Source organism: Odontesthes bonariensis, chromosome 1 (genome assembly GCF_027942865.1).
Source record: "Odontesthes bonariensis isolate fOdoBon6 chromosome 1, fOdoBon6.hap1, whole genome shotgun sequence".
In the NCBI taxonomy this organism is placed as follows: domain Eukaryota; kingdom Metazoa; phylum Chordata; class Actinopteri; order Atheriniformes; family Atherinopsidae; genus Odontesthes; species Odontesthes bonariensis.
Genome location: NC_134506.1, coordinates 3,087,466 through 3,112,143, shown reverse-complemented (window position 1 = coordinate 3,112,143; position 24,678 = coordinate 3,087,466). Strand labels below are relative to the sequence as shown.

General features: G+C 41.8%; 1 protein-coding gene across 1 annotated transcript; it reads left to right on the top strand.

Annotated features, from left to right (window-relative positions):
- The first annotated feature begins 2,831 nt into the window (after positions 1-2,831).
- LOC142383029 (uncharacterized) lies at positions 2,832-23,618 on the top strand. Its single transcript, XM_075469146.1, has 6 exons — positions 2,832-3,011; positions 3,476-3,560; positions 19,820-20,200; positions 21,751-21,873; positions 22,997-23,087; positions 23,165-23,618. The coding sequence occupies exons 1-6, from the start codon at positions 2,832-2,834 to the stop codon at positions 23,490-23,492; spliced, it is 1,188 nt and encodes a 395-aa protein (XP_075325261.1). The 3' UTR covers positions 23,493-23,618.
- The last annotated feature ends 1,060 nt before the right edge of the window (positions 23,619-24,678 follow it).

The window sequence follows — 24,678 nt, the reverse complement described above, 5'->3', positions numbered from 1 at the left end:
AAACAAAAATAAGTAAATAAATAAATAATAATGCCTACCCGTTAATAATACGCGCATGATCTATAAATGATATAATAAAGCACAATGCTATAACAACAGCAACAGAGACAATAAAACAAAGGATAAAGTAGTGGACCCATGCTACGAGGTAGGTTATAGGTAGTGGTGTAATGACACGTCTCCAACTACCAGTGGTATAAACCCAAAAACTTTCATATAAATGACTGTCATCGTCTTACCCAAGTCACTCTGTAAGGTGCAAAAAATGGGGGGGTGTCCATTAAAGTGCAAGGCCTGGATCAGTTAAAGGTTTTTGATGCATTGCAAAGCCTTCTTAGGATCATCGAAACGATGCTTTGTCCCGTTCGGCGTTGTGAATGACAGCACAGCAGGATAGCCGATGCCAAACGGTATTTTGGCTGAGTGAAGCAGACGTTTACACTCCAGGAAGGAGTGTCGGCGCTCCTGCGTGGCCTTGGAGAAGTCTTGATAGAAGCTTATCCTCTGGTTCTGCCAGCGGACGTCTCCCATATCTCTCGCAAGTTGTCTCACCCGCTCCTTCTGTTGAAACCTCAGGAACCGCACGATGAAGGGCCTCGGCGGAGCTCCGGGCTTAGCTGGTAGTAGAGAGCGATGAGCACGCTCCAAGTCCAGGCCCCCTTCGAAGTCAGCATGAAGGATTTCGGGGAGAGTAGCCCTCAAAAACGATATGGCATCTTTTTCTTCAACGCGTTCCGGGAAACCATAAATACGTAGATTTACTCGCCTCTCTCGATCCTCGTACTCCGTTAGCTTGGCGTTCAGCTTTTCAACCTCAGAAGCCGTAGCCGGGGGCGAGTCACAACGCTGTCTCTCCACCTCCTCGAGCATATCCAGACGAGTCTCCGCACTACTTATCCTGGTCAGCATGTCGGCTAGCTTGCCCTCCATCGCCTCAACAGCCCTTCTCGTTTCCGATACATCCTTACGGATGTCAGCAAAGTGTGTGGCTTGATCATTCAAGATTTTTGTTTGGTCGTCTGATAGTTTCTGGAGTAGCGCGTGTATTTCGGCGGTAGAGATGGACTCATCCACGGCCTCCCGAGCTGGAGACACAGGAGAGGCCCGACCAGCTTTTGAGCCAGCGGTAGCCCTGGTGCTTAGCTGTTGTTGAGACGCATTTTCGTTTTTCCGGGAATTTGGCATATCGGTAGTGGGAGAGGCTTACAAACGGCAACTTGTGAAAAAAAATACTGTGAAAAATTGCAGATGGATATATGTTCACACAAAATATTAACCGACGGTGCCGCAGCCTCCAACCTAAGCAGCCATCTTGCTCGGCGCCATCACGTGACCCCCAAGCAACAGGACTTTTAACGTCATGGTTGCGGATCGTGGACCTATGTTCCGCAATCCGGGTTTTGAGTGGCCTAGTTGTTTTGCCAATATAGGCTAGCCCACAGGGGCATCTCAACATGTAAATGACATTGTTCGTGTTACAGGTGATTGTGCCACGGATCTTATATTCTTTGCCTGTGCGTGGATGGTTGAAAGACTTAGTTTTATGTGTGAAGTTGCATTGAATACAGTTATTGCACTTGTAGTTCCCGCTCGGTGTCTGACGTAGAAAATGCTGTGTGTGTGGTGGGTGGTGGGCTCTCACTAGCATGTTTCTCAGGTTCGGTGGACGTTTAAACACAACTTTAGGAGCTGATGTAAAGACTGAAAGGGCAGAGTCTGACTCTATAATGTGCCAGTGTTTGTTAATGACAGATTGAAACTCCTTAGCTAGTGGTGAGTACTGAACCACACACATCAGATTGGGTTGTTCACGGGCTTGTCTTCTTCTTTGTAAGCAGTCCGTTTGGGACATCCCCTGAAAGCGGTCCCGTGCATGGGATACCCACCCCGATCTGTACTGTCTCTGGCTGAATCTTTGCTCAAGATCTTCAGCTTGCAATTCAAAGTCTTCATCAGTGCTACAGATGCGCCTGATGCGATTGAATTGTGAGATAGGCAGAGATTTTTTCAGTGGCACTGGGTGATAGGAGTGTCCATGTAAAATGGAGTTTCTGTCTGTATTTTTGCGATAGAGCGTGGTGCCCAGTCTGTGGGAGTCTCTGTATATTGTGATGTCTAAAAAGCTCATCTTGTGTGCATCAAAGTCCATTGTGAATTTAAGATGTGGGCAAGCACTGTTGATAAAGGTGTGAAATTCTTTGAGCTGAGTCTCTGAGCCCCTCCACAAGAACCATATATCGTCGATGTACCTTTTCCAGTTCGTTATGTACTGCAGGTAGGGGTTCCGATGATTGTCCCATATGAACTCCCTTTCAAAATGTCCGCAGAACAGGGATGCAAAACTGGGGGCCATTTTTGACCCCATGCTCGTTCCTGACACCTGGAGGTAAAAGTCAGATCCAAAAAGAAAGTCAGATCCAAAAAGAAAGGTGTATCAGCCGGTGTATCAACATTCAAAGATGAATGTTGATACACCGGCGTCCTTTGAGTTTACTGAAGAGGACTATAACAGGATCATACTACAGGATTCTCTGTTCAACAGCGACCTGAGCCAGCAGGATACGGCAAGAGTTTCAACTAAACAACTACAATAGCTAGAAGAGAGAGAAACGCGCCTGTTCCTGCACGCCGTGACTCTGAGTGACTACATGAGGGCCAATAGAATCCCGAGGGGGCTACGAATTAACAAAGGACCAATCATGGGGAAAGAAAATACTACTTTCTGCGATCAATGGACAGCTATCCTCAATAAGTGTTCCTTTGACTTAATGGCTCTCACTATTCAAGAAGTCAGCACAACTCTCGCGACAGTTCGGGAGGAGATCTCGGAAATGAAATCCAAACTCAACAAGGAAGTGAGCGACCCGGTGAGTTTCAAACAGTGCATGGAGGAATGTCAACAACTGAAGCAAAAACTAACTGCAGAAATCACCGCCTCCAAGAAGAAAAAATTTGAAAGGGATGCATCGGACTACGAACGAGGGAGAGTGTATCCGTGGCGAAACCTCAAAGTAAGACAATGGCCAAAATCTAGACCGAGGCACCTGCAACAGCACAGCCATGTTCGACAACAACCATACCCTCTTACAACTGACGCGGAATATGAATCGGAGTCGAGCAACTTCTCACAAGCAAGTGGATCTTTTTTAGCCGAAACAATCAAGGCACGTCCACCCCGCCAAATGCGTCAAAGAGGCAAAGGAAAAAATGCAGGCGGTCGCTAAACTCCTCGAAGCGACGCACTGGAGATGTGGAATCCCAACAGGTACAGAATGTGATAAATTTATCAAGTACAACTTTATCCACTGACTGTGTAACTGCATTAAGTAAAGGACTGTCTTTTGTGCCAACCACACACTGTAACAACTTTGAGACCATGGTAGACTTCAACAAATTTTTTCGTTCATTACGACTTAAGGAATTTTTCAGTAATCATGCCACCCCATTCATTAGTCCTTCTACCGTCCCCTCGCAGCTTGCAGCAACGGAGGACGACCCTTCGGACCAGAGAAATAACAAGGAAGACACGACGACCACAAGAGCCATTACACCTTTCAGAGGTAAAAGCACATTTATTCCACCTAAGAGACGCAATGCATCGGTAGACACCTACTGCAGACTAGTGGAAAAAGACGTGTCTATGCTGTTATCTAAAAAAAGAGAATATAAAGTCGCGGACAATTTAACACAAGACCAGAGAACAGAGTTGAAAGCCCTGCAAAACAACAAAACAATCGTCATCCAAAGTGCAGACAAAGGGGGTGCTATAGTTGTCATGGACCGGGCGTCCTACGATGAAGAGATTATAAGACAATTAAACAACACCACCTTTTACAGAAAACTAAAGCACAACCCCACCTCTGACTTTAAGGATAAGATCAAACGACAACTGGACGACTTTTTGAGCAACAGTGACATCACGATACGAGAACATGCTTTCATGACTGTAGATTCACCAATCATACCAGTGCTCTACACTCTCCCAAAAATTCATAAACAATATACAGACATTCCACCTGGCCGGCCAATTGTGGCCTCTATTGGCTCCCTGACAGAGAATATATCTGCTTTTGTAGACTTTTTTCTCCAGCCTCTAGTAACAGCTCTACCCTCCTATGTGAAAGACTCTATGGAGTTCATAAAAATGATTCAGACAATTGAGATTCAAGAGGAGCAGTGTTATCTGGTGACAATGGACGTCGAATCACTGTATACTAATGTGCCATTTGAAGGCGGTCTGAAAGCAACTGAGTTCTTCCTGAATCAGCGTTCTGATTGTACCCCCAGTACTCAATGTATTGTTGACCTACTTGAGACTGTACTGACATCTAATTACTTTCTTTTTGGATCTGACTTTTACCTCCAGGTGTCAGGAACGAGCATGGGGTCAAAAATGGCCCCCAGTTTTGCATCCCTGTTCTGCGGACATTTTGAAAGGGAGTTCATATGGGACAATCATCGGAACCCCTACCTGCAGTACATAACGAACTGGAAAAGGTACATCGACGATATATGGTTCTTGTGGAGGGGCTCAGAGACTCAGCTCAAAGAATTTCACACCTTTATCAACAGTGCTTGCCCACATCTTAAATTCACAATGGACTTTGATGCACACAAGATGAGCTTTTTAGACATCACAATATACAGAGACTCCCACAGACTGGGCACCACGCTCTATCGCAAAAATACAGACAGAAACTCCATTTTACATGGACACTCCTATCACCCAGTGCCACTGAAAAAATCTCTGCCTATCTCACAATTCAATTGCATCAGGCGCATCTGTAGCACTGATGAAGACTTTGAATTGCAAGCTGAAGATCTTGAGCAAAGATTCAGCCAGAGACAGTACAGATCGGGGTGGGTATCCCATGCACGGGACCGCTTTCAGGGGATGTCCCAAACGGACTGCTTACAAAGAAGAAGACAAGCCCGTGAACAACCCAATCTGATGTGTGTGGTTCAGTACTCACCACTAGCTAAGGAGTTTCAATCTGTCATTAACAAACACTGGCACATTATAGAGTCAGACTCTGCCCTTTCAGTCTTTACATCAGCTCCTAAAGTTGTGTTTAAACGTCCACCGAACCTGAGAAACATGCTAGTGAGAGCCCACCACCCACCACACACACAGCATTTTCTACGTCAGACACCGAGCGGGAACTACAAGTGCAATAACTGTATTCAATGCAACTTCACACATAAAACTAAGTCTTTCAACCATCCACGCACAGGCAAAGAATATAAGATCCGTGGCACAATCACCTGTAACACGAACAATGTCATTTACATGTTGAGATGCCCCTGTGGGCTAGCCTATATTGGCAAAACAACTAGGCCACTCAAAACCCGGATTGCGGAACATAGGTCCACGATCCGCAACCATGACGTTAAAAGTCCTGTTGCTTTACATTTCACACAAGCATCACACACTGTAGCTTCCCTGCGCTATACAGGCATTGAACGTATCAGACCCCCCAGCCGAGGTGGCGATATCAACACTCTTTTGCTAAAAAGAGAGGCGTACTGGATCTATACGTTGGACACGCTGTCCCCAAAGGGACTGAACGAAGAATTTGACTTGAGACCTTTTTTGTAATGTTTTTTGTTTTTTGTTTTTTGTCATATTGTAATGTGGGATGCTCTGTATTTTTATCTGTATATTTATTCAATGTCTCCTAGAACTGGGACTTTGCTATTGTCTATTCCCATCATTTGGGCAATGTTAATGATTAGACAAGATCTGGAGCTCTTCTCTGATGGTCATACTTCCTTGTATTTTTTCTCTGACCATTTTTTCTCTGACCAGTTTTCATTTTTCATATTTCATTGTACATATTGCATATATTGTAAATATTGGACATTCACTATGTGGTTTTATGTTGCACACGTCACTTTTCCCAGGTGATTAACATCAATGGGGATCACCTGGGTGGGGGTTGAACCACCTATGGGATCATGGGTATTTAAACAGTGGTTTTTTATGTGTTTGTAATGTCTGAGGAAGGGCAGGCTGCCCGAAACGTCACATTAAATTGAGAAACGGGAGATTGGTGTGCGGACTTTATTTTCAGTTTTCCTGCATCACCATTAACCACTGAAAGGTTGGTTCAAGAACTTGAAAAACTCAGAAAAACGATGACTGGTGAATTCACATCTCTATTGAATAACTCCCTGGGACCTATACGTTCATCAATCCAGTCGATCAAGGCGACCCTGACGACTCAAGCATCCACCATCAAAGAAATGGAAACTAGCCTATCTGACCATAGCGACCGGATAACCCAGATAGAACACGATGTGGGCGAGCTACAATCCAACCTTGATTCGGTGACTGAGGAGAATGCTGCGCTCAAGGCTAAGGTGGAGGATTTGGAATCGAGATCAAAGCGTCAAAACCTCCGAGTGCTTGGACTACCAGAAAACATAGAAGGGACGGATTCTAGAGATTTTGTGGCTAAAATGTTTTCTACCCTGCTTGGTGGATTACTTTCTGACCCGCCGGAGCTGGATCGCATTCATAGAAGTCTTCAGCCCAAGCCAAGGCCAAGAGACCCACCACAACCCATTATCGTAAGATTCCACAGATACATCGAGAAAGAGATTGTGCTCAAATGGGCGAAATCTCATAAGGAAATTTCCCATAACAGTAACAGAATTCGTATCTTCGAGGACTTCAGTGTGGCAGTGGCAAAGAAAACGTTCAGCATTCAACGAGATCAAAGGGCTTCTCTACAAGCAAGGAGTGAAATTCGGCATGCTGTATCCAGCCCGTCTCCGTGTCATGTACGACAACAGAGAACAAATCTTCGACTCGCCTGAAGCCGCCGAAGCATTCTATCAAAAACGCATCCTCTCCTCGGAGAAGTCTACAGTGGAGGAACGCTGAATCATCCAAACAGCAACACTGCTAACTTCAGGTGATGGTTAACTCTAAGCTGGCTGATCCAACTGTGCTAACAAGCTAACCTGTTTTGATCTTTGGTCATTTATGTACTCTCGTTTTGGTGATAACATCAATAGAATCGCCCTTGACTAAATCTTGTTAATTTTCTTCCTAAGTCTTCAATCGACTGCCTATCCGGATATTTTTATTTTTATTCTTGCTACAGTTAGCTAAACATGTGTAGCATAGCCTGTAGGCTACTTCTGGACGGTTTGCACTAGCCCAACTTGAGGCTTATGTTTAGAGTCGTGCAAGAGTGCTTGCACTGCTTTCGTTTTGATCTTACTTCGTTATTGGGCAACTTTTACTGCTTAGGGTATAATATAATTACAACATTAGGAGCAGATAACACTACATGAAAAATCGGTTCCATGTACATCGAATATGGCTGCTTGCTGCTTCCTGCAGACGAGCATCAAATGTTTGTACTATGTTCTCAGTTGTTATGTTGGGGTTTTGTGTGCGTGTGTGGGGGGTGTTGGGAGGCAATGGGAATGATGTCCTACGTTATTCCTTGCTATTACCCCTTTTTTTTTTTTTTTGACATATATATATATATATATATTTTTTTTTTTTTTTCTCCAATTTCTTCCCATATTCCCACTATACCATGGTCCATTGCTTATGGAAGGGTGCTTAGCGGTTTCCACTCAGTGTGTCAAATTTACAATTATAAATGACAACTTGCAACTTAGCAATGGGCGGATTGAAAAGGTATCATATTAAAGTAATTACCTGGAATGTACGTGGCTTAGGTGGACAATTAAACGTTCCAAAGTTTTCTCACACTTAAAGAGCCTTTCCGCAGATGTCGTCTTTCTACAGGAGACACATCTACGTGTGGATGATCACGTGAGACTGCGTAAGCCTTGGGTTGGACAAATCTTTCATTCCAATTTTAACAGCAAATCCAGAGGCACGGCAATTTTAATACACAAACGAATCAAGTTCACCCCAGACCACGTACACTGTGACTCAGGTGGTCGATATGTTATGGTTTCAGGTATGCTTTTTCAAACACCCATTGTTTTAGCAAATGTGTATGCCCCCAACTGGGATAGCCCAGACTTTATGTCTACTTTTTCTCACATCTACCAAATTTGGATACGTACAAGTTAATTTTAGGAGGAGACTTCAATTGTGTTACTAATCCTGCTTTTGATCGCTCTCAATCTAAATCAGTCACACCTACTGCAATGTCTAAGACTCTATCAGCTTTTATGGATCAAATTGGCTGTGTTGACCCCTGGCGTTTCTTTCACCCTAATGCTAAAGATTTCTCCTATTACTCCACTGTCCATCAGGTCTACTCCCGTATTGATTATTTTTTTATCTACAAGGCCCTTCTATCTTCTGTTGGTTCTACACAATACACAGCCATTGTCATTTCTGACCATGCACCCCACATTTTAGACCATTGTTTCTCATCAAGTTCACACATCAAGGAGGATGGAGGCTTAATGCAGGTTTACTAGCTAATACAGATTTTTGTGACTTTGTTTCCACAAACATACATTTTTTCCTAGAAACAAACAGGTCTGATCAGGTATCCCCTTCGTTACTATGGGAAACATTAAAAGCGTTTATTCGTGGGGGTATTATATCTTTTAATGCACATTTAACTCGAAATAGAAGACTGAGACAGCAGGAGCTAATGGACGCAATATTAGATATAGACAGACAACAGGGCTCAACGATTAATCCGGATTTGACGACCAGGCGTCTGCAGCTGGAAACTGAATTTGATTTAATATCAACAGGGAAGGCAGAGTATCTACTAAAACGCACAAGAGCTACTTATTACAAACATGGGGATAAAGCTGGCCGCCCCTTAGCCTCACAACTGAGACGTCAATATGCCTCGCACTTTATACCACAAATCTCTGACTCATCTCAAAACCTGACTACTGACCCATCAACTATAAATTCAGAGTTTTCTTCCTTTTACTCTACGCTCTACAAATCTCAGCCCCCTCCTGACTCCTCAGTTATGGACTCTTTTCTTAATAGCTTAGACATTCCAACTATAAGTGAAGAACTGGCAAAACGTTTAGACTAACCTTTAAGACTGGAAGAAATTACTTCCTGCATGTCTCAAATGCAGAGTAACAAAGCACCAGGCCCAGATGGTTATTCAGTGGAATTCCTTAAGAAATTCTCTAGACAGCTTGCTCCTATACTTTTGGAAGTATATAATGATTCTCTAGAACAGGGTGTTTTGCCTCCAACACTCAATCAAGCTTTGATTTCCCTGATATTAAAGAAGGATAAGGACCCTAATTTATGTGGTAGCTACAGACCCATAAGCTTACTTAATACTGACGTAAAGCTGTTGGCAAAAGTGCTGGCGCGCAGACTTGAGACTTGTCTTTCTGGTATCATTTCAGAGGACCAAACAGGTTTTATCCTTGGCCGTCAACTGTCTAGCAGTGTGCGTAGACTTTTGAGTGTGGTTCTATCTCCCTCTGCCTCTCCGACCCCAGAGATGGGGATTTCTCTGGATGCGGAGAAGCGTTTGATCGCGTCGAATGGCAATATTTATTTACAGTTCTACACAAATTTGCTTTTGGCTCCAAATTCATCTCTTGGATTCGCCTGTTATACTCTGCCCCTGTAGCTAGCGTCAAAACAAATTCTGAAATTTCTTCTCCCTTCCCTCTCACACGTGGCACACGTCAGGGATGCCCCCTGTCCCCTTTGCTATTTGCACTGGCCATTGAACCCCTGTCTATAGCCCTTAAAGGCTCTCCAGCATTCTTAGGTATACACAGAGGAGGGATGGAACACAGAGTGTCATTGTATGCCGATGACCTGTTGCTGTATGTGCAAGACCCTGTAAACTGTGCTGGTGAAATAGTGAATCTCCTGAAGACATTTGGTACTTTTTCAGGGCACAAACTGAATATTGCTAAGAGTCTTTGTTTCCCTGTTAATCAATCTGCCAAATCTATTGCCCCAGGAGTTCTGCCCTTTTACTTTGCCCCCAACGATTTGAAGTATTTAGGCATTAATATATCCCATTCTTTAAATTCCCTACATAAAAGTAATTTCATAAAACTGACTACAAATATAAAATCAGACTTTCTAAGATGGCGCACATTACCCCTCTCACTTGTTGGTCGAATTGAAACCATCAAAATGAATGTTCTACCACGGATACTGTTTCTTTTTCAGACCCTCCCTCTTTTTCTCCCCAAATCATTTTTCAAGTCGCTAGATAGCACTATATCAAACTTCCTTTGGGCTGGCAAGACTCCTAGGATTCAGAAAAGAATTTTGGAGAGACCCAAACTAGCAGGAGGTTTTGCCTTACCCAACATGTTGTTGTATTATTGGGCTGCTAACAGTCAAATCCTTAAAAAATGGTGTCACAGCCCAGATACTGCCTGGTGTGTAATGGAAGCTAACTCTTGTACTTCAACCTCACTCCTTGCATTGCTTTTTGCACCCCTCCCTATGCGGCACTCCCAATACACTAATAATCTTATTGTTCTCTCCTCACTGAAAATCTGGAAACAGTTCAGAAATCACTATGGATTAAAATCCTCCTCTGTCCTCTCCCCCATATGCAACAATCATCTGTTCTTACTCTCAAGCATAGACAAAACATTTGCATATTGGAAGAGGATGGGCCTGGTCTCTTTTAGTGACCTTTACATAGATGAGACCTTTGGAAACTTTGCCGACCTTGCTGCGAAATTTGGTATTTCAAAACTAGTCTATTCAGATATTTTCAGTTGCACAATTTCACCAAAACACAATTCACTTCATTTTCCACATTACCTGAAAAAACTTTGTTAGAAAATATCATGTCCTCCTCAGTATCACAAAACAGTATTTCTTTAATTTATGGTCTCCTTTCCTCTAAACTTTCTCCTCTTGTAGGACTTAAGGATGTTTGTGAAAAGGAGCTAGGTCTCACACTGGATGAGATCTGGTGGAGAGAAGCTCTACTTAGAATTAACACTACTTGCATTTGTGCACGTATGAGTCTCATTCAATTTAAAGTGGTCTTCAGAATTCACTATACAAGGGCCAGGCTGAAAAAACTATTCCCTGATGCGGATGAATTCTGCATCAGGTGGTCTCAATCTCCAGCAGACCATACGCACACTTTTTTCTCCTGCCCCAAACTACACTCTTTCTGGACATCCTTTTTTGATACCCTTTCTATAGTCCTTAATATCACTGTGTCCCCGTGCCCCTTGATTGCTATATTTGGTGTGTCTCCTATTGTGGGTAGATTTACTAGCTACCAAGCTGATGTTATTGCATTCGCTGCCCTGATAGCCAAGCGTCAAATTCTACTACAGTGGAAGAGCCCAAAGCCGCCTAGCACAAATTCTTGGCTGTAAGAGGTGATGTCTTTTTTACACCTAGAAAAAATAAAACATTCTGTTAGAGGAACCCTAAAGAAAGTTCACAAAACCTGGGACCCCCTCCTCTCTTATACGGACCATTTATCCTCAGCTATTGGTTGACCCCCCCCTTTTTTTTTGTTGTTGTTGTTTATGTTTTTGTTTTTGATTTATTTATTTTTCATATACTGTAGTTTATTTGTGTACTTAATTATTCTTTAATTACAATTTTTTTGCATGTTAATGTGTAGGACACTGGGACGGGCTGTGAGGGAGGAGGGAGGGAGATGGGTGGGTAAGTTAGATGGATAAAAGATACATGTTTGGTTTCTGTGTATAAAGAGCGATTGAGAGGTAAGGGAAGGGGCGGAATGGGTGTGTACTTGTGTGTAGTGTTTGGAAAAAAAAAATTCAAACCTGTTACCTTTGTTTATCCCATTATAGTCTGTTTTCTGGTTTGATCAATAAAGATACTTGTTAAAAAAAAAAAAACTTAGGTTCGGGAGCATAGTTTCATCTCGACCACACTTCTCTTCATCCGGCAAAGTTATAGCATCTTGTTCTCTGTTTGTCTCCGCCCTCGCTGTCTCCCACTTCCACATCCATTTATTTCTATTCCCTCTCTCTCATGCTACCTTATCCATTCATCCTCCCTCTTTCCCTCTCTTATTCATACACCTCATTACATCCTTCATCTCATCCCTACTCTACTCATATCCATTCCTCCCTTTACTTCCTTGTTTTTCAGCCACCATCTGTGGAGTCTGTAATCTGCTCAGGTCAGTAACCTCCAGAGATACAGCTCTGACTTCCTTTTCCAAGCCACCAATCACACAAACCTCTGGTTTTGAATTCTCCCTTGTATTGCGTAATATGTTCAATCCCTGTTAAACCAGCAATCTTACACTGTTTAGGCCTGGTCCTTACTAGTGAACTACTACATGTTAGAAATTTACATTTTAAGGCATGACGGATAACTCCACCTGAAATATATGATTTGAGACAAATATGCACAATTTTAATCTTTCCTCATGAAAACTATATTTCATCTCATGACACAAAGTGCCATTAAACCAGACTGAAACAGTCATTGTGAGGACACCGTGTTATCAGAGTCAGACAGTGACACTGGGTGCATTGTGGGTTTTAGCAAACATGGCAGCCACAGTTTCAGTTGAAGTCTCCTGCTCACCATGAGGAGGACTAACTCCTTCCTCTCTACAGAAGGAGAACCAACGATCCTCCACCTGGACTTCTCCTTCCTGTTGACTGTTTGCCATCAGAAATCAGCAAGATGTCGCCTGTTGCTCAAACTTCATCAGTTTTCCCACAACGGTTTCCTTATAAGTACAAAAAATGAAATGCTAATATTCCTTGAAAACCTGCAACTTTATATTGATGATCAGCTGTCCCACATGAATGACTTAAAGGACCAGTTACTTAAAACCAGTTAAAATTATCTTATACATAAAAGTGAAGGGTTGATAACAAGATCAGAGGTTCTGAGAAGGACGTTTAGCCCTGTGCTTTGTTTCTCACAAATGTTCCAGGAAACTGCGTTAACCTTTATTCCTCCTTAAATCCAACATGTCTTTGCACACTTTGGACCTTTCTCAACCCCACAAAAACATCATGACCTTAAATTCAAGTGACTTGTTGAAATGAAACACTTTCAACATAAATAAGGTGATCTGTGCTTTTACACTTCATGTACCCAGTTTAATGTTTCACATGTTCCACCAAGTGAATGACATGCTGAGCAGGTCAGAAGTCTGCATGTTAAGCCTCCAGGATTACCCTCAGAAAGATAAAATCGCTCAAACTTTCTCAGTGCAGTAACTAAAACAGGCCAAAGGAGGGCGGGACAACACTGATCACTGTGTGTACTGTGCAGTTTTAAGGGGAAAATACTGCGTTTGGGTTGAGTTTTACATTTAAAAGTGCTCAGTGTAACATTCAGTCTTTCTTTTATTTCCAACCGTTTCAGATGCATATAAAGCTGTGTTCGTCTTTCCTGCACTGGCACAGTGATAATGTCCACACCTCTGTCATAAAAATAAAATCCTTTAACAACCACATGTTGGAGCTTTCTTGCCTTCATGCAGGCGTTTGACCGATGAGTCACGTACTTTTACAAACAGAGAAACCAAGGTGACTATGGGACTGTCTAAACAGTAACCACATAACAAGGTCAAAGACCTGGAACGTATCTGCCTGAACTTTGTTTCAAAGGCAGTAAATTTAATGAGAATGAGTTTACGTTTAATACGATGTGTGGATGTTGTAAACGCACGATCAAGTCACAGAGAGCAGTGATCCACAGGAGTCACACTTAAATGTACAGCTTGTCCAAAAAATGGAAATATAGATTAAAACATGAGAAGCATAGAAAGACAAGAATAAAAAGTTGGATGGAGAAAATTAGAATGTAAAACAGAATCTTCTATTGTACAACAAGCATACCACACAGCAATTCAAAACTCCAGAGATCACTAAAGATTAACATCAGCTTTGTGCATCAATAACAGTTTTGTTCATTGATAAGCACAAAACATCACACAGACTCTGTGTTTATGAGTTTTTATATATTTATTGTTCAGAAGAAGAGAGAGGAGTAAGGGAACGATGTGCAGACTCCTCCCTGTGAACTTTGGAAAGTTCTGTTTTTGAAAAACTCTGTCCACAGAGCAGTTAGACGATCCCTCCCTCTCATCACCAGACAGAACAGAAGTGAGTACACTGACAAAATTGTAATGCAGCGCAGCGCTGATAAGATGAAAAATATTTACTGTTGGAGATATTATGGCTTGTTATTTGTGTTCATCTGTGCGGTTCCAGATTTGTTGTTTTAGTCACAGCTTGTTAAACTGCTGCTCTTTCACTGTCAGCTGATGATTATTATCATATTTATTATCTGTTTTACGCTCACAGGATGTTTGGCTTTGCTCTTGCATGGTAGGGGATGGTATCTTGGGGCATTATGTAACAAGTATTAAACAAATATGTGTAGTATTCTAAGTATGGAGTTATGTGTGGTCAATATGATTTGACTGATTTTTGCAGGTTCAGAGAAGGGATACACACTGATTTTCATGCCAATACTTTTTCATTGATTTCTTCCTGAAATCACATGTGAATAAGAGTTCATGTAACAGAGGAAGTTATGCACACGGATGCAACTGAGGGAGGGATCCAGCTTGGTACATGTGCATTGGATGTGTGCCCTGCTGTACAATGGCCTTGCATCAGCTCAGGACAAAGATTTTCCTGAGCAGAAATCAGCACGCACATCTGTGGATCATAGACACTGCAAATATGGCTGTGATAAGAAGAATAAAAGTCTGAGATTCTTTATTTCATATTTCCTGATCAAACTGAAGTGGGTGGTACCCTCGACCACTTTAACTCCTCATAGAAAATATCTCGTTTCCTGAAAATGCGTAAGTAGGATCTTTAATATTCGGCTTCTTTTTGCTTCCTTCCATTGACACAGCATTTGAGTCATGACTCTTAGCTTGATTTGATTACTCAATGGCAGCTTGTCAGGTTAAAGTCACTGTTTACAATTTAGACCAAGGAGCACCATCACAGAGAGGATAAATCCATCAAGCTTTCTTCACTCTGAGAGTCTGAGAAAAGTAACTTCACTGCAGAGACTGAATTTACTCAATGAGGAGCACAAGTATCCATCAGTAAAGGGCTGGTTGTCTCTGACTGTTTGATGAGACACACCAGAGATTAACTTCAGAAGATAGAAAAAGGCTCAGATCACTGATGAATCAACATTTTATTGTTATATTTTTGTTATTATGGTGGTAGCAGAAGAATGTGTTTAAGGAAAGTAACAGGAGAGAGAATTATACCAAAAAACCAGGAGACGGACATGATTTGCGTGTGTTTTAATAAAAGAAAAGCAAGGAACAAACCAATGTCAGGTCTCACAAAGACTTTCAAAATGCCACTTATATTTTAAGAGTCCAATACTTCATTTCATCAGTCCTTTTTAAGCTTGACACTAACCTTGCCTTCTTTGTCTTGCACATTGATATAAATATTATTTATAGGGGAATACAGTCTCCAGGCATTTTGTAAAACTGTCACAAAAGGAAAAGAACCCAGTTCTTTCCAAACATGCTTCATTTTTAAACTTTATTTTAGCTTTCAGTCGGTGAGTACCGGGTGAGATAGTTGGGCTTCAGTATTAAAAACTACTTGGTCATAAAAACATTCCCAGAATCATTACACATAAAAACCTCCTTACTGGCTTACCAAGTGGAGAGTCTGATTTAAAGGGGAACTGCGGTATTTTCAACATTAAGCCTCTTTTCTGAGTCGTCTGCAATGTTTTAGAACCCCCCCTCACCGCTTTTTTGATGTTTACTGCTGTCTCCGGTATTTGCCTAATTTTGATTCATCTCAACCTGCTTCAGAATGGCAAGTCATGCGCATGTCCAGAAAGGTCCGTAAAAGCACCATAAACGTCCGTTTTCAAAATCATCAACTCAGCGGAGTGGTTACTGGTGTGCACTGGTAATCCATATCACATTTCGTTGCGAAAAGTTGCTTCTGTCGTGTTTTATTTGGCAGCTCGTTCGTGCTCGCACTATTTTCTTAGCGGTGGCGGAGTAATATCAACGAAGATCCAGTACAAAATGTCAAATAAAACACGACAGAAGCAACTTTTCGCAACGAAATTTGATATGGATTACCAGTGCACACCAGTAACCACTCCGGTGAGTTGATGATTTTGAAAACGGACGTTTATTGTGCTTTTACGGACCTTTATGGACATGCGCATGACTTGCCGTTCTGAAGCAGGTTGAGATGAATCAAAATTAGGCAAATACCAGAGACAGCAGTAAACATCAAAAAAGCGGTGAGGGGGGTTCTAAAACATTGCAGACGACTCAGAAAAGAGGCTTAATGTTGAAAATACCGCAGTTCCCCTTTAACGTTTTATCATGGCAGTAAATGTCTTTCTTTTTAAATTAGAGAGAAACCTGGATAACCAACTCTGCTGTATGTTCTTTGCTGGAGTGATGAAAATCTGAATTATTATCATGCCATGAAGATACGCGTTAACCTTTTCACTTGAAGTGAAGACAGATTTGCTCACTGACCAGGCAAGCTGTGCAAACTGATATGACTGTCGAGGCGTTTCCCAGATGGAGGTGGAAGAGTGCTGTGTGTGGGACTGATTCAATGAAACACTAACTGAGGGGAGTAGGAAAAGTCTAAAAAACATTTTGTTACTGAAGCCGCCGTCACCAGGGCAGCCATGTTGGATTTTAAGGTTTGTTCTAAAAAAGTGCCTCGAACTTTCTGAGTCAGATATCTGACTTAAATAGGTGTTCCAGTTGTTCCAGTGTTTTTTTTTTTACTGGGAACTCTCAAACTTCACTGTTAATCCCTGAATTGGTATTACAACGATGTGAACAAGGCTTGGAAACGAGCTTCGGTTTTCCTGCCTTTTTCTATAGAATAGAATAGAATAGACTTTATTGTCATGTCAGCATGAAAATTGCCTTTGGTCTCACTGAATAAAAACACAAATAGACAAAAACACATATACAGATCGTTGCATCCACACCCCCCTCCAACCATCCCTCCCAGCATACACATCATATACAAGTCAGGCAGTAGTTCCAGACCTATACACCTTTAGCTTTTCCATTGCTTGTTGACCATGGAAATTGCATTTGGTATAAAAGAGTGTTTGTTGATGTTTTTCCTCGCAATGAGTGATCTGTAGCGCCTCCCTGAGGGCAGCAGTTCAAATTCAGAGTGAAGAGGATGGGTAGAATCATCTAAAATGTTCATAGTTTTCCTGTCAACTGCAGTCCTGTATAGATTGTCCAGTGGTTTTTGGGGTTGTCCTATAATCTTTCCTGCCATTTTCACCACTCTGGACAGCCTGTTCTTGTTCAGTAGGGTGAGGTGGCCATACCAAACAGATATGTTATACATAAGGACACTCTCTATTAGGCTTACATAAGTCCTCTCCAAGATGTTGCAGCTTACTCCAAAGCCTTTCAGTTTCCTGATTAAAAACAACCTTTGATTGGCCTTTTTACATATGGCATCAACATTATCTGTGAAGTTAAGCTTGCAATCAATATATGTGCCTAAATACTTAAAACAGTTGACAATTTCAACATTTTGGTTAGACATTAAAAGTGGTGAAGGAACACCAGTATAGTTAAGAATTAGCGCCTTGGTTTTAGATACATTAAGTAAAAGTGAGCTAGTCTTACACCACTGCTCTAGTTTAAAAACATGATCCACGTAGTCAGATATGCTGTCATCCTGATAAAAGAGTCCCACTAGAGCCATATCGTCAGCATATTTCACTAAATTAAAATCATTGTGGTGCAGTGACATTTCATTTGTATACACAGAGAACAACACAGGGGACAGACAGCATCCTTGTGGTGCCCCCGTGTTGAGGACCAGTTCATCTGAGACTAAGTCTCTGGTGCATAGTCGCTGTGGGCGGTCAGTTAAAAAGTCCTTGATCCAGTGCACCAATCCTCCATCAGCCCCTAGGTCTAGGAGCCTTTGGAGTAATATGTGGATTTGCATTGTGTTAAAAGCCGCAGTAAAATCAATAAATAAAATCCGTGCATATTAGTCAGAATGAGGGTGGCATCTTCAGTCCCTCTATGAGGCTTATATGCAAACTGCATGGGATCCAGGTGTTGGTTCAAGGATGCAGTAAGGTGTTTGATTACAACCCTCTCCATGCATTTTGCCAGAATGGGGGTCAAGGCAACCGGGCGAAAGTCATTAAGTTCTTTTGACCCCGGCTTCTTTGGGAGTGGTTTGATGACTGACGACTTCCACATATTCGGAACAGTACAGGTGGACAGTAAAAGTTGAAATAATTAAGTAAAAACTGGTGCTAGTTCATTCGCGCATGCCTTCAGTGCCCTTCCATGGAGGCCATCAGGTCCAGGCGCTTTATGTGGATTTGTTTTTGAGAGGCAATGTCTGACTTCCTCCACTGACAGGTGGATTGTGGTGGTTTGAGGAGTGTTGGTTAAAACAGCATTGCATTTGGCTTTGTTGCCAGGAGAATCAAACCTTCCATAAAAGCTAATGAGATTGTTTAAAAAGGGGAGGTCCATAAAAGTGTCCACTGGTTCCTTGCGTTCTCTACCCATCATTCTGTTAAGCCCTTCCCATGCTTGCTTAGGGTTATTTGTGCAAAATTGCTCCTCAACTTTATTTTTAAAATCAGTCTTTGCTTTTTGCAGCTTTCCTCTGAACTCCCTCCTTATTTCTCTCACTTTTTCTACATCCCCCCTTATGAAAGCTGTCTTTTTCTCATAAGGCACGTTTTTAAGTCTTTTGACAGCCAGGGCTTATTATTGGGGAATGTAACGATTCTTTTAGTCTCTGTTGCAGTTTCCTCACAGAACTGTATGTACGATGTGATGCAATCTGTTTACTCATGAGGGTTTTCACATGAGTCGAAGAAAGTGTCCCAGCATGTTGTTTCAAAACAGCATTTTAATTTATCCTCTGTCTCCCCATTCCAAACTTTGACAAATTTTATGGTAGGCATTTCGCGCTTCACTGACTGTCTGTATTTTGGCAGCAAGTGAATAACGTTGTGGTCTGATTTCCCGATGGGTGGGCGGCACCTCGTCTTGTAAGCGTGTTCTATGTTGCCATAACAGTGATCCAGGATATTAGATGTGCGAGTTGGACAGTCTATATATTGTTGTAGCGTTGGGAGATATGTTGAGAGGGACAACGTGTTAAAATCTCCCAAAATAAAAACAGGCTGGTCAGCTGAGCGAGAGAGCGCGCAGTTGTAGCAGTTCAATATGCGCTCTGCTGCTTCTTTGTTATTGGGGCCAGGCACATAAACCAGGATGACAGTCAGCTGCCCAAATTCTCTGGGCAGGTAAAAAGGTCTAAATGATACCATTAAGATCTCATAGTCTCTTGTGCAAATCTTTTCTAAAATAGTGAACTGCGTCGCCCACTTATTATCCACAAGTATACAAAGTCCACCTCCAATAGATTTTTGAGACATGGCCTTATCTCTGTCGGATCTTATTATAGTGTAGCCGTCAATGCTAAAATGACAGTCCGGCTTCAGCCATGTTTCCGTAAAACAAATGAGGTTGCTACATCGAAAGTCCTCCTCGTATTTAATACGAAGTGTTATCTCATCCAACTTGTTGTTAATCGATCTTACATTTGATCAGTAGTTCGTGTTTTGTCCTATGAGCTATTACACGTTTAACAAATGATAATGTGACTCTTCCCTGTCAGTTCATTCCATAAGCATGTTTTGTAAGCGTGTTTAATTGTTGTGATGAGTATAATTTGCATTTCCTGCTGTGAGATCTGATAAGAATGCTCTATCCTCCACAGATATGCTTAATGCCTGGATCTTATTGTTTCTCCTCTTTGCAGGTAAATTAATATTTCATTAAAACTCATTCGTAATTAATTTAATCAATTCACATCCATTGATGTAATGCTGTCACCACATCTGCAGGGGGAAGGACGTTCATGATCCACAACAGCCAGTGCAGCCTCTGTCTGGAGGACTCAGCTGACACAGGTGAAGTCCTCCTGAAGAAGTGCAACCTGGACTCAGTCTCTCAGCAGTGGCTCTGGATCAACCAGGGCATGCTGATGTGTGTTGCATCATCCAGATGTTTGTCTTCTCAAAGCGAGCCAGTCCAGACCCGGTCCTGCCACGGGCCAGATGTGGACGCTGCAGGGTTAATGTGGGATTGTGACAGCGACAGGCTCATCAGCAGGAACGCATCGTTGTTGCTCTCCGTCAGTCACCAGCGTTTGATTCTCACAAAGCACAGCAAGCACTCAAAGTGGAGATCTCTGGATGAGGGCGACGTCTGCCAGGAAAGACTCAGTAAGTCTCAGTATCCTACAAAAAAAGGAATTCTTGAAATTGAATTAGTTCAGTAAATATTTTTGTTATATTTGAATTTTTGAATTGCCTTGTACGAATTGTGCTCTATAAATAAAATTGCCTTGCCTTAAAAAAACAAATGCTTTTACTGCATTCAAACTGATGTTGTGTGCATGGGGGGGAGAGACGATGGGAAATTATAAATATTACTGATTAAGACAAGAATAGAACTCTTTCACTTTGCCATCTTATCTTCTCTTGCCTTTTTAAACACTGAAACAAGATGAATGTACAGCATCTTAAAGGGAAGCTTGAACTCTGATATTGAAACAGTTAAAGATGCACCACTGGTTATCTTTTGATTTAATGAATGGACCACAGAGAATGATCATCTGACTGCTCCTCCGCTCAGCTCAGCTCTGCAGAGCACGGCAGCATCTTTCGGATTGTTGCTGAGCAGATGCACGTTTGTTGGATTATATTTTCTTTATAAGACTTCTGTTTGTTGATATGTCAAGTTTTATGAAATCTTGCATAGTTTTCCTTTTACCATATAGGCAACAATGCAAATGAATGCTTTTTACAGCCTTGATGACAAATTTAAGTGACAAAAATGTTCACTGAGGACGAGACATAAACTTGAAAAGTTTCTTACATCCTAACTTAAAGGATAACTGCAGTATTTTCAACATTAAGCCTCTTTTCTGAGTCGTCTGCAATGTTTTAGAACCCCCCTCACCGCTTTTTTGATGTTTACTGCTGTCTCTGGTATTTGCCTAATTTTGATTCATCTCAACCTGCTTCAGAATGGCAAGGCATGTGCATGTCCATAAAGGTCCATAAAAGCACCATAAACGTCCGTTTTCAAAATCATCAACTCACCGGAGTGGTTACTGGTGTGCACTGGTAATCCATATCAAATTTCGTTGCGAAAAGTTGCTTCTGTCGTGTTTTATTTGGCAGCTTGTTCATGCTCGCACTATTTTCTTAGCCACCTCACAGCCGTGGATAAACTTCCGCTCAGCAGTTGAATCTGACTTTTCATTTCGGTGACGGAGTAATATCAACGAACATCCAGTCTTCAATAGAACTCAATGGGATTTACAAAATGTCAAATAAAACACGACAGAAGCAACTTTTCGCAACGAAATTTGATATGGATTACCAGTGCATACCAGTAACCACTCCGGTGAGTTGATGATTTTGAAAACGGACGTTTATGGTGCTTTTACGGACCTTTCTGGACATGCGCATGACTTGCCGTTCTGAAGCAGGTTGAGAAGAATCAAAATTAGGCAAATACCGGAGACAGCAGTAAACATCAAAAAAGCGGTGAGGGGGGTTCTAAAACATTGCAGACGACTCAGAAAAGAGGCTTAATGTTGAAAATACCGCAGTTATCCTTTAAGTATGATATTGAAACAATGTTTCAAAAATACTAAGGCAGTATAAAGGCCTTCTCTACAACAGCTTAATACTGGTGATGGATGCGTTGTGTTTTGGTATCCCATGGTCTGAAACAAACAGAGCTGCTTTGTCTTCCTCCTCAGGACTCAGGAGGGCATCTGGTGACTCGGACCAAGCTGAGTATGAAGATGAGCCAGCTGAGGGGCTGGCAGCCATGACGGAAGAACAGAGAGAGTATCTTCGTTGGTACTACCGCACAGAGGACCGTAAGTTCTGCTGCTGCAGCTTCTTATTAAATACGTAATGCATTTCAGAAATCACTTGTGCAGTGTTGATGTTCAGTTCTTACTGACAGCTCTCTTAGAACCTGTCGTCTGACCACACCTGCGACTATCTGAGTAGTCTGTACTTCATCGTGGTGGACCAAATGGCCTCATCTCTGCCCTCTGAAGACGGTTGGAAGAAATAGACATTTTTAGGAACTAACCTCCATTCATGAGTCTTACATTTGCACATCATTATGTCCGAGTTTTTGGGGGGGAAATGAGTATGAAAATATTGCAAAGTGTGAATGTGTAAACCTACTGTTGTTTATCTAAATATATGTGGGCCAAGCCAGATCTGTGTGATTATGGACAATATATTTCTTTCACCAATATATCAGAATCTTCAGTCCAGAATCAGATTGTAAAGACTTCAGGATTATGAAACAGTTTTTGGTTTCTGTAAATGTTTCTGGTGAATACATTTACCCAAAACCACTGTCTTTCCCAAAGTACCTTTGCGTGCCTAAGAGCGTAGATGTGAAGCTCAATCTCTAGTTTAACATTGAACTTTGTATATCCTTCATTTACCCAATACTGCATTTTCAACTAATGCCATAAACATAGCTTAATTTAGTGTAAAGCCTTAATCTCAGACCATTAGCTTGGCAGCAACTGTCGGTATGCTCACCTGTGTTGGCTTCTTAAAAATCAACAGAATCAAATCAACCTGATAAAACTGATTTGTTATACCTTGTCTGACCAGGTCTGTGTCATTTTTGTTCAAATCATAACATGTGTTGAACATTTTAGCTACATTTCTCGGTGTATCTTCTCTTCTTGAGGTGCTATCTGGTGGCATTATTGAGTTATTTTCGTGTTCCACCCGGCTACATATGGAACGGTCAGAAAACATACACTTTACACATACTTATAGTTCCTGAAGATCTAAACTGGCAACATTTTCTCACCTGACTTATCTTTTACAGCTCATTCTTTCCCAGCTCCTTGGAGCCTTTTGATCGGTGGTTGATAATTCAGTTGAAAAGCACTACATTATATTACAGTATGTTGATTAGTATGTGAGCTGTATACTTACCGAGGTTCTGTCTTCTCTCTTTTGCAGCAACCACGTGGAGGTTTGTGCTGCTGGGACTGGCTTTTATCTGTCTGCTTATTGGTTTTCTGCTGCTAGGAATGGGAGCAATGGCCAACAAGTATGAAGTTAAGCAATAACCATATCTTTGGGGTGTGTCTTATGTCATTTTAAAGGTTTTCTGTCTTAACTCAACAGGAGCAGGAAGAAAATAGCAAAGTACAAAGCTGCAGCATCTTTCATTAACAAAAACGAAAATGAGGCGCTGCAAATCAATTCTCCGCTCAGAGACAACGGCGCATCTCCACAGCACGGCGGGGTGCTACAGGGACACATGTCCTCCATGGACACGAGCGAGCTCAAAGCAGGAGACATTGTGGTCACATGGAAAGATGGCAACACCTCCTGTCTGTACTCAGATCGTGTAGAGGAAGACAAACAGGAGGAGGAACAGGAGGAGACAGAGGAGAAAGAAGTGCCCGATGCTGAGCAAGAGACTCATGATGGGGTGACGATGACAGAGTGAAGAGTGACTTTTGCCTGCTGCAGAGTATGAAGCTCCTTTTAGTTCAGCTTTGATGGACAGTAAAGTTCCACTGCATGACAGCAACCACTAAAGAGGTTGTCCAGCAAAGCCAGAATGTCACTGACCTTTAACACCTTCTGATCGTTGTCTTGTTTTTGATCAGAATTCTAACACTAAAGTATGCTTGACATACGTTGCTGAATATTGTTTAAATGATAGTTCTCCCCTTTGGTTACATCTGCCCCAGATGTTAATACAGTGCATCATTAAATCATTCGATCACATTGTTGTCTCCCTGACTTGTGACTGTGCACATAGCTCTCAAATCTCTGTTTTATGAATAATTATGATTACAATAAATTGAATTCCAATTGGCTTGAATTGGACTTTATTATCTAAGTGCCTTGAGATGACATTTGTTGTATTTGGCGCTATATAAATAAAACTGAATTGAATTGAATTGACTGAAAGCATCCATCCATTTTCTGTACCCCCTTAATACAACTTAGGGGGGCTGAAGCTTATCCCAACCGTCAGGGTGCACCATGGACAGGTCGCCAGTCCACCACAGGGCCACACAGAGACAAACAACCATGCACACTAATACCTTGGATAAATTTAGCGGCACCAATTAGCTCCACGCTGAAAGGCCCCAGCCGGAATTTGAACCAGGAACCCTCTTGCTGTGAGCCAATGGTGCTAACCACCAGGCAGCCTGTTTGGCACACCAGCTTGTAGGAATTTCATTTTTTTTATACAATTTTATTTTTTACTTTGTCATGATATGTGTCCAGTCTGAACAAAGCCCAGTGCATTACATTAAACTCCAACACAGACTGGAGAACAAAAAAACAAACAAAAAAAAACAAGTTTCTTTCTTTCTCCACAAGGAGAAAGGTCTGTTTAACAAGTGAACCGTGAAAAACCGGCAGTATAAAACCGTTGAAATGATTCAGCTCAAAATATCCTGCTAAATGGGACAACTGCGCCATCTGCTGGTGAATAAATGTACCTGCATCACATATGGGCAAGGGATTATGAGTAAATCTCAGCTCAACGAGGAACTACCGTTGAGGTTACATGTCTAAGTTTGTCTGTGGACAAAAATATTGTTACATTCGGCAGAACGTTTTGAAAGGATGAAGAAGAACTATTCCACCAACAGTCGATTTATTATAAGCACGAA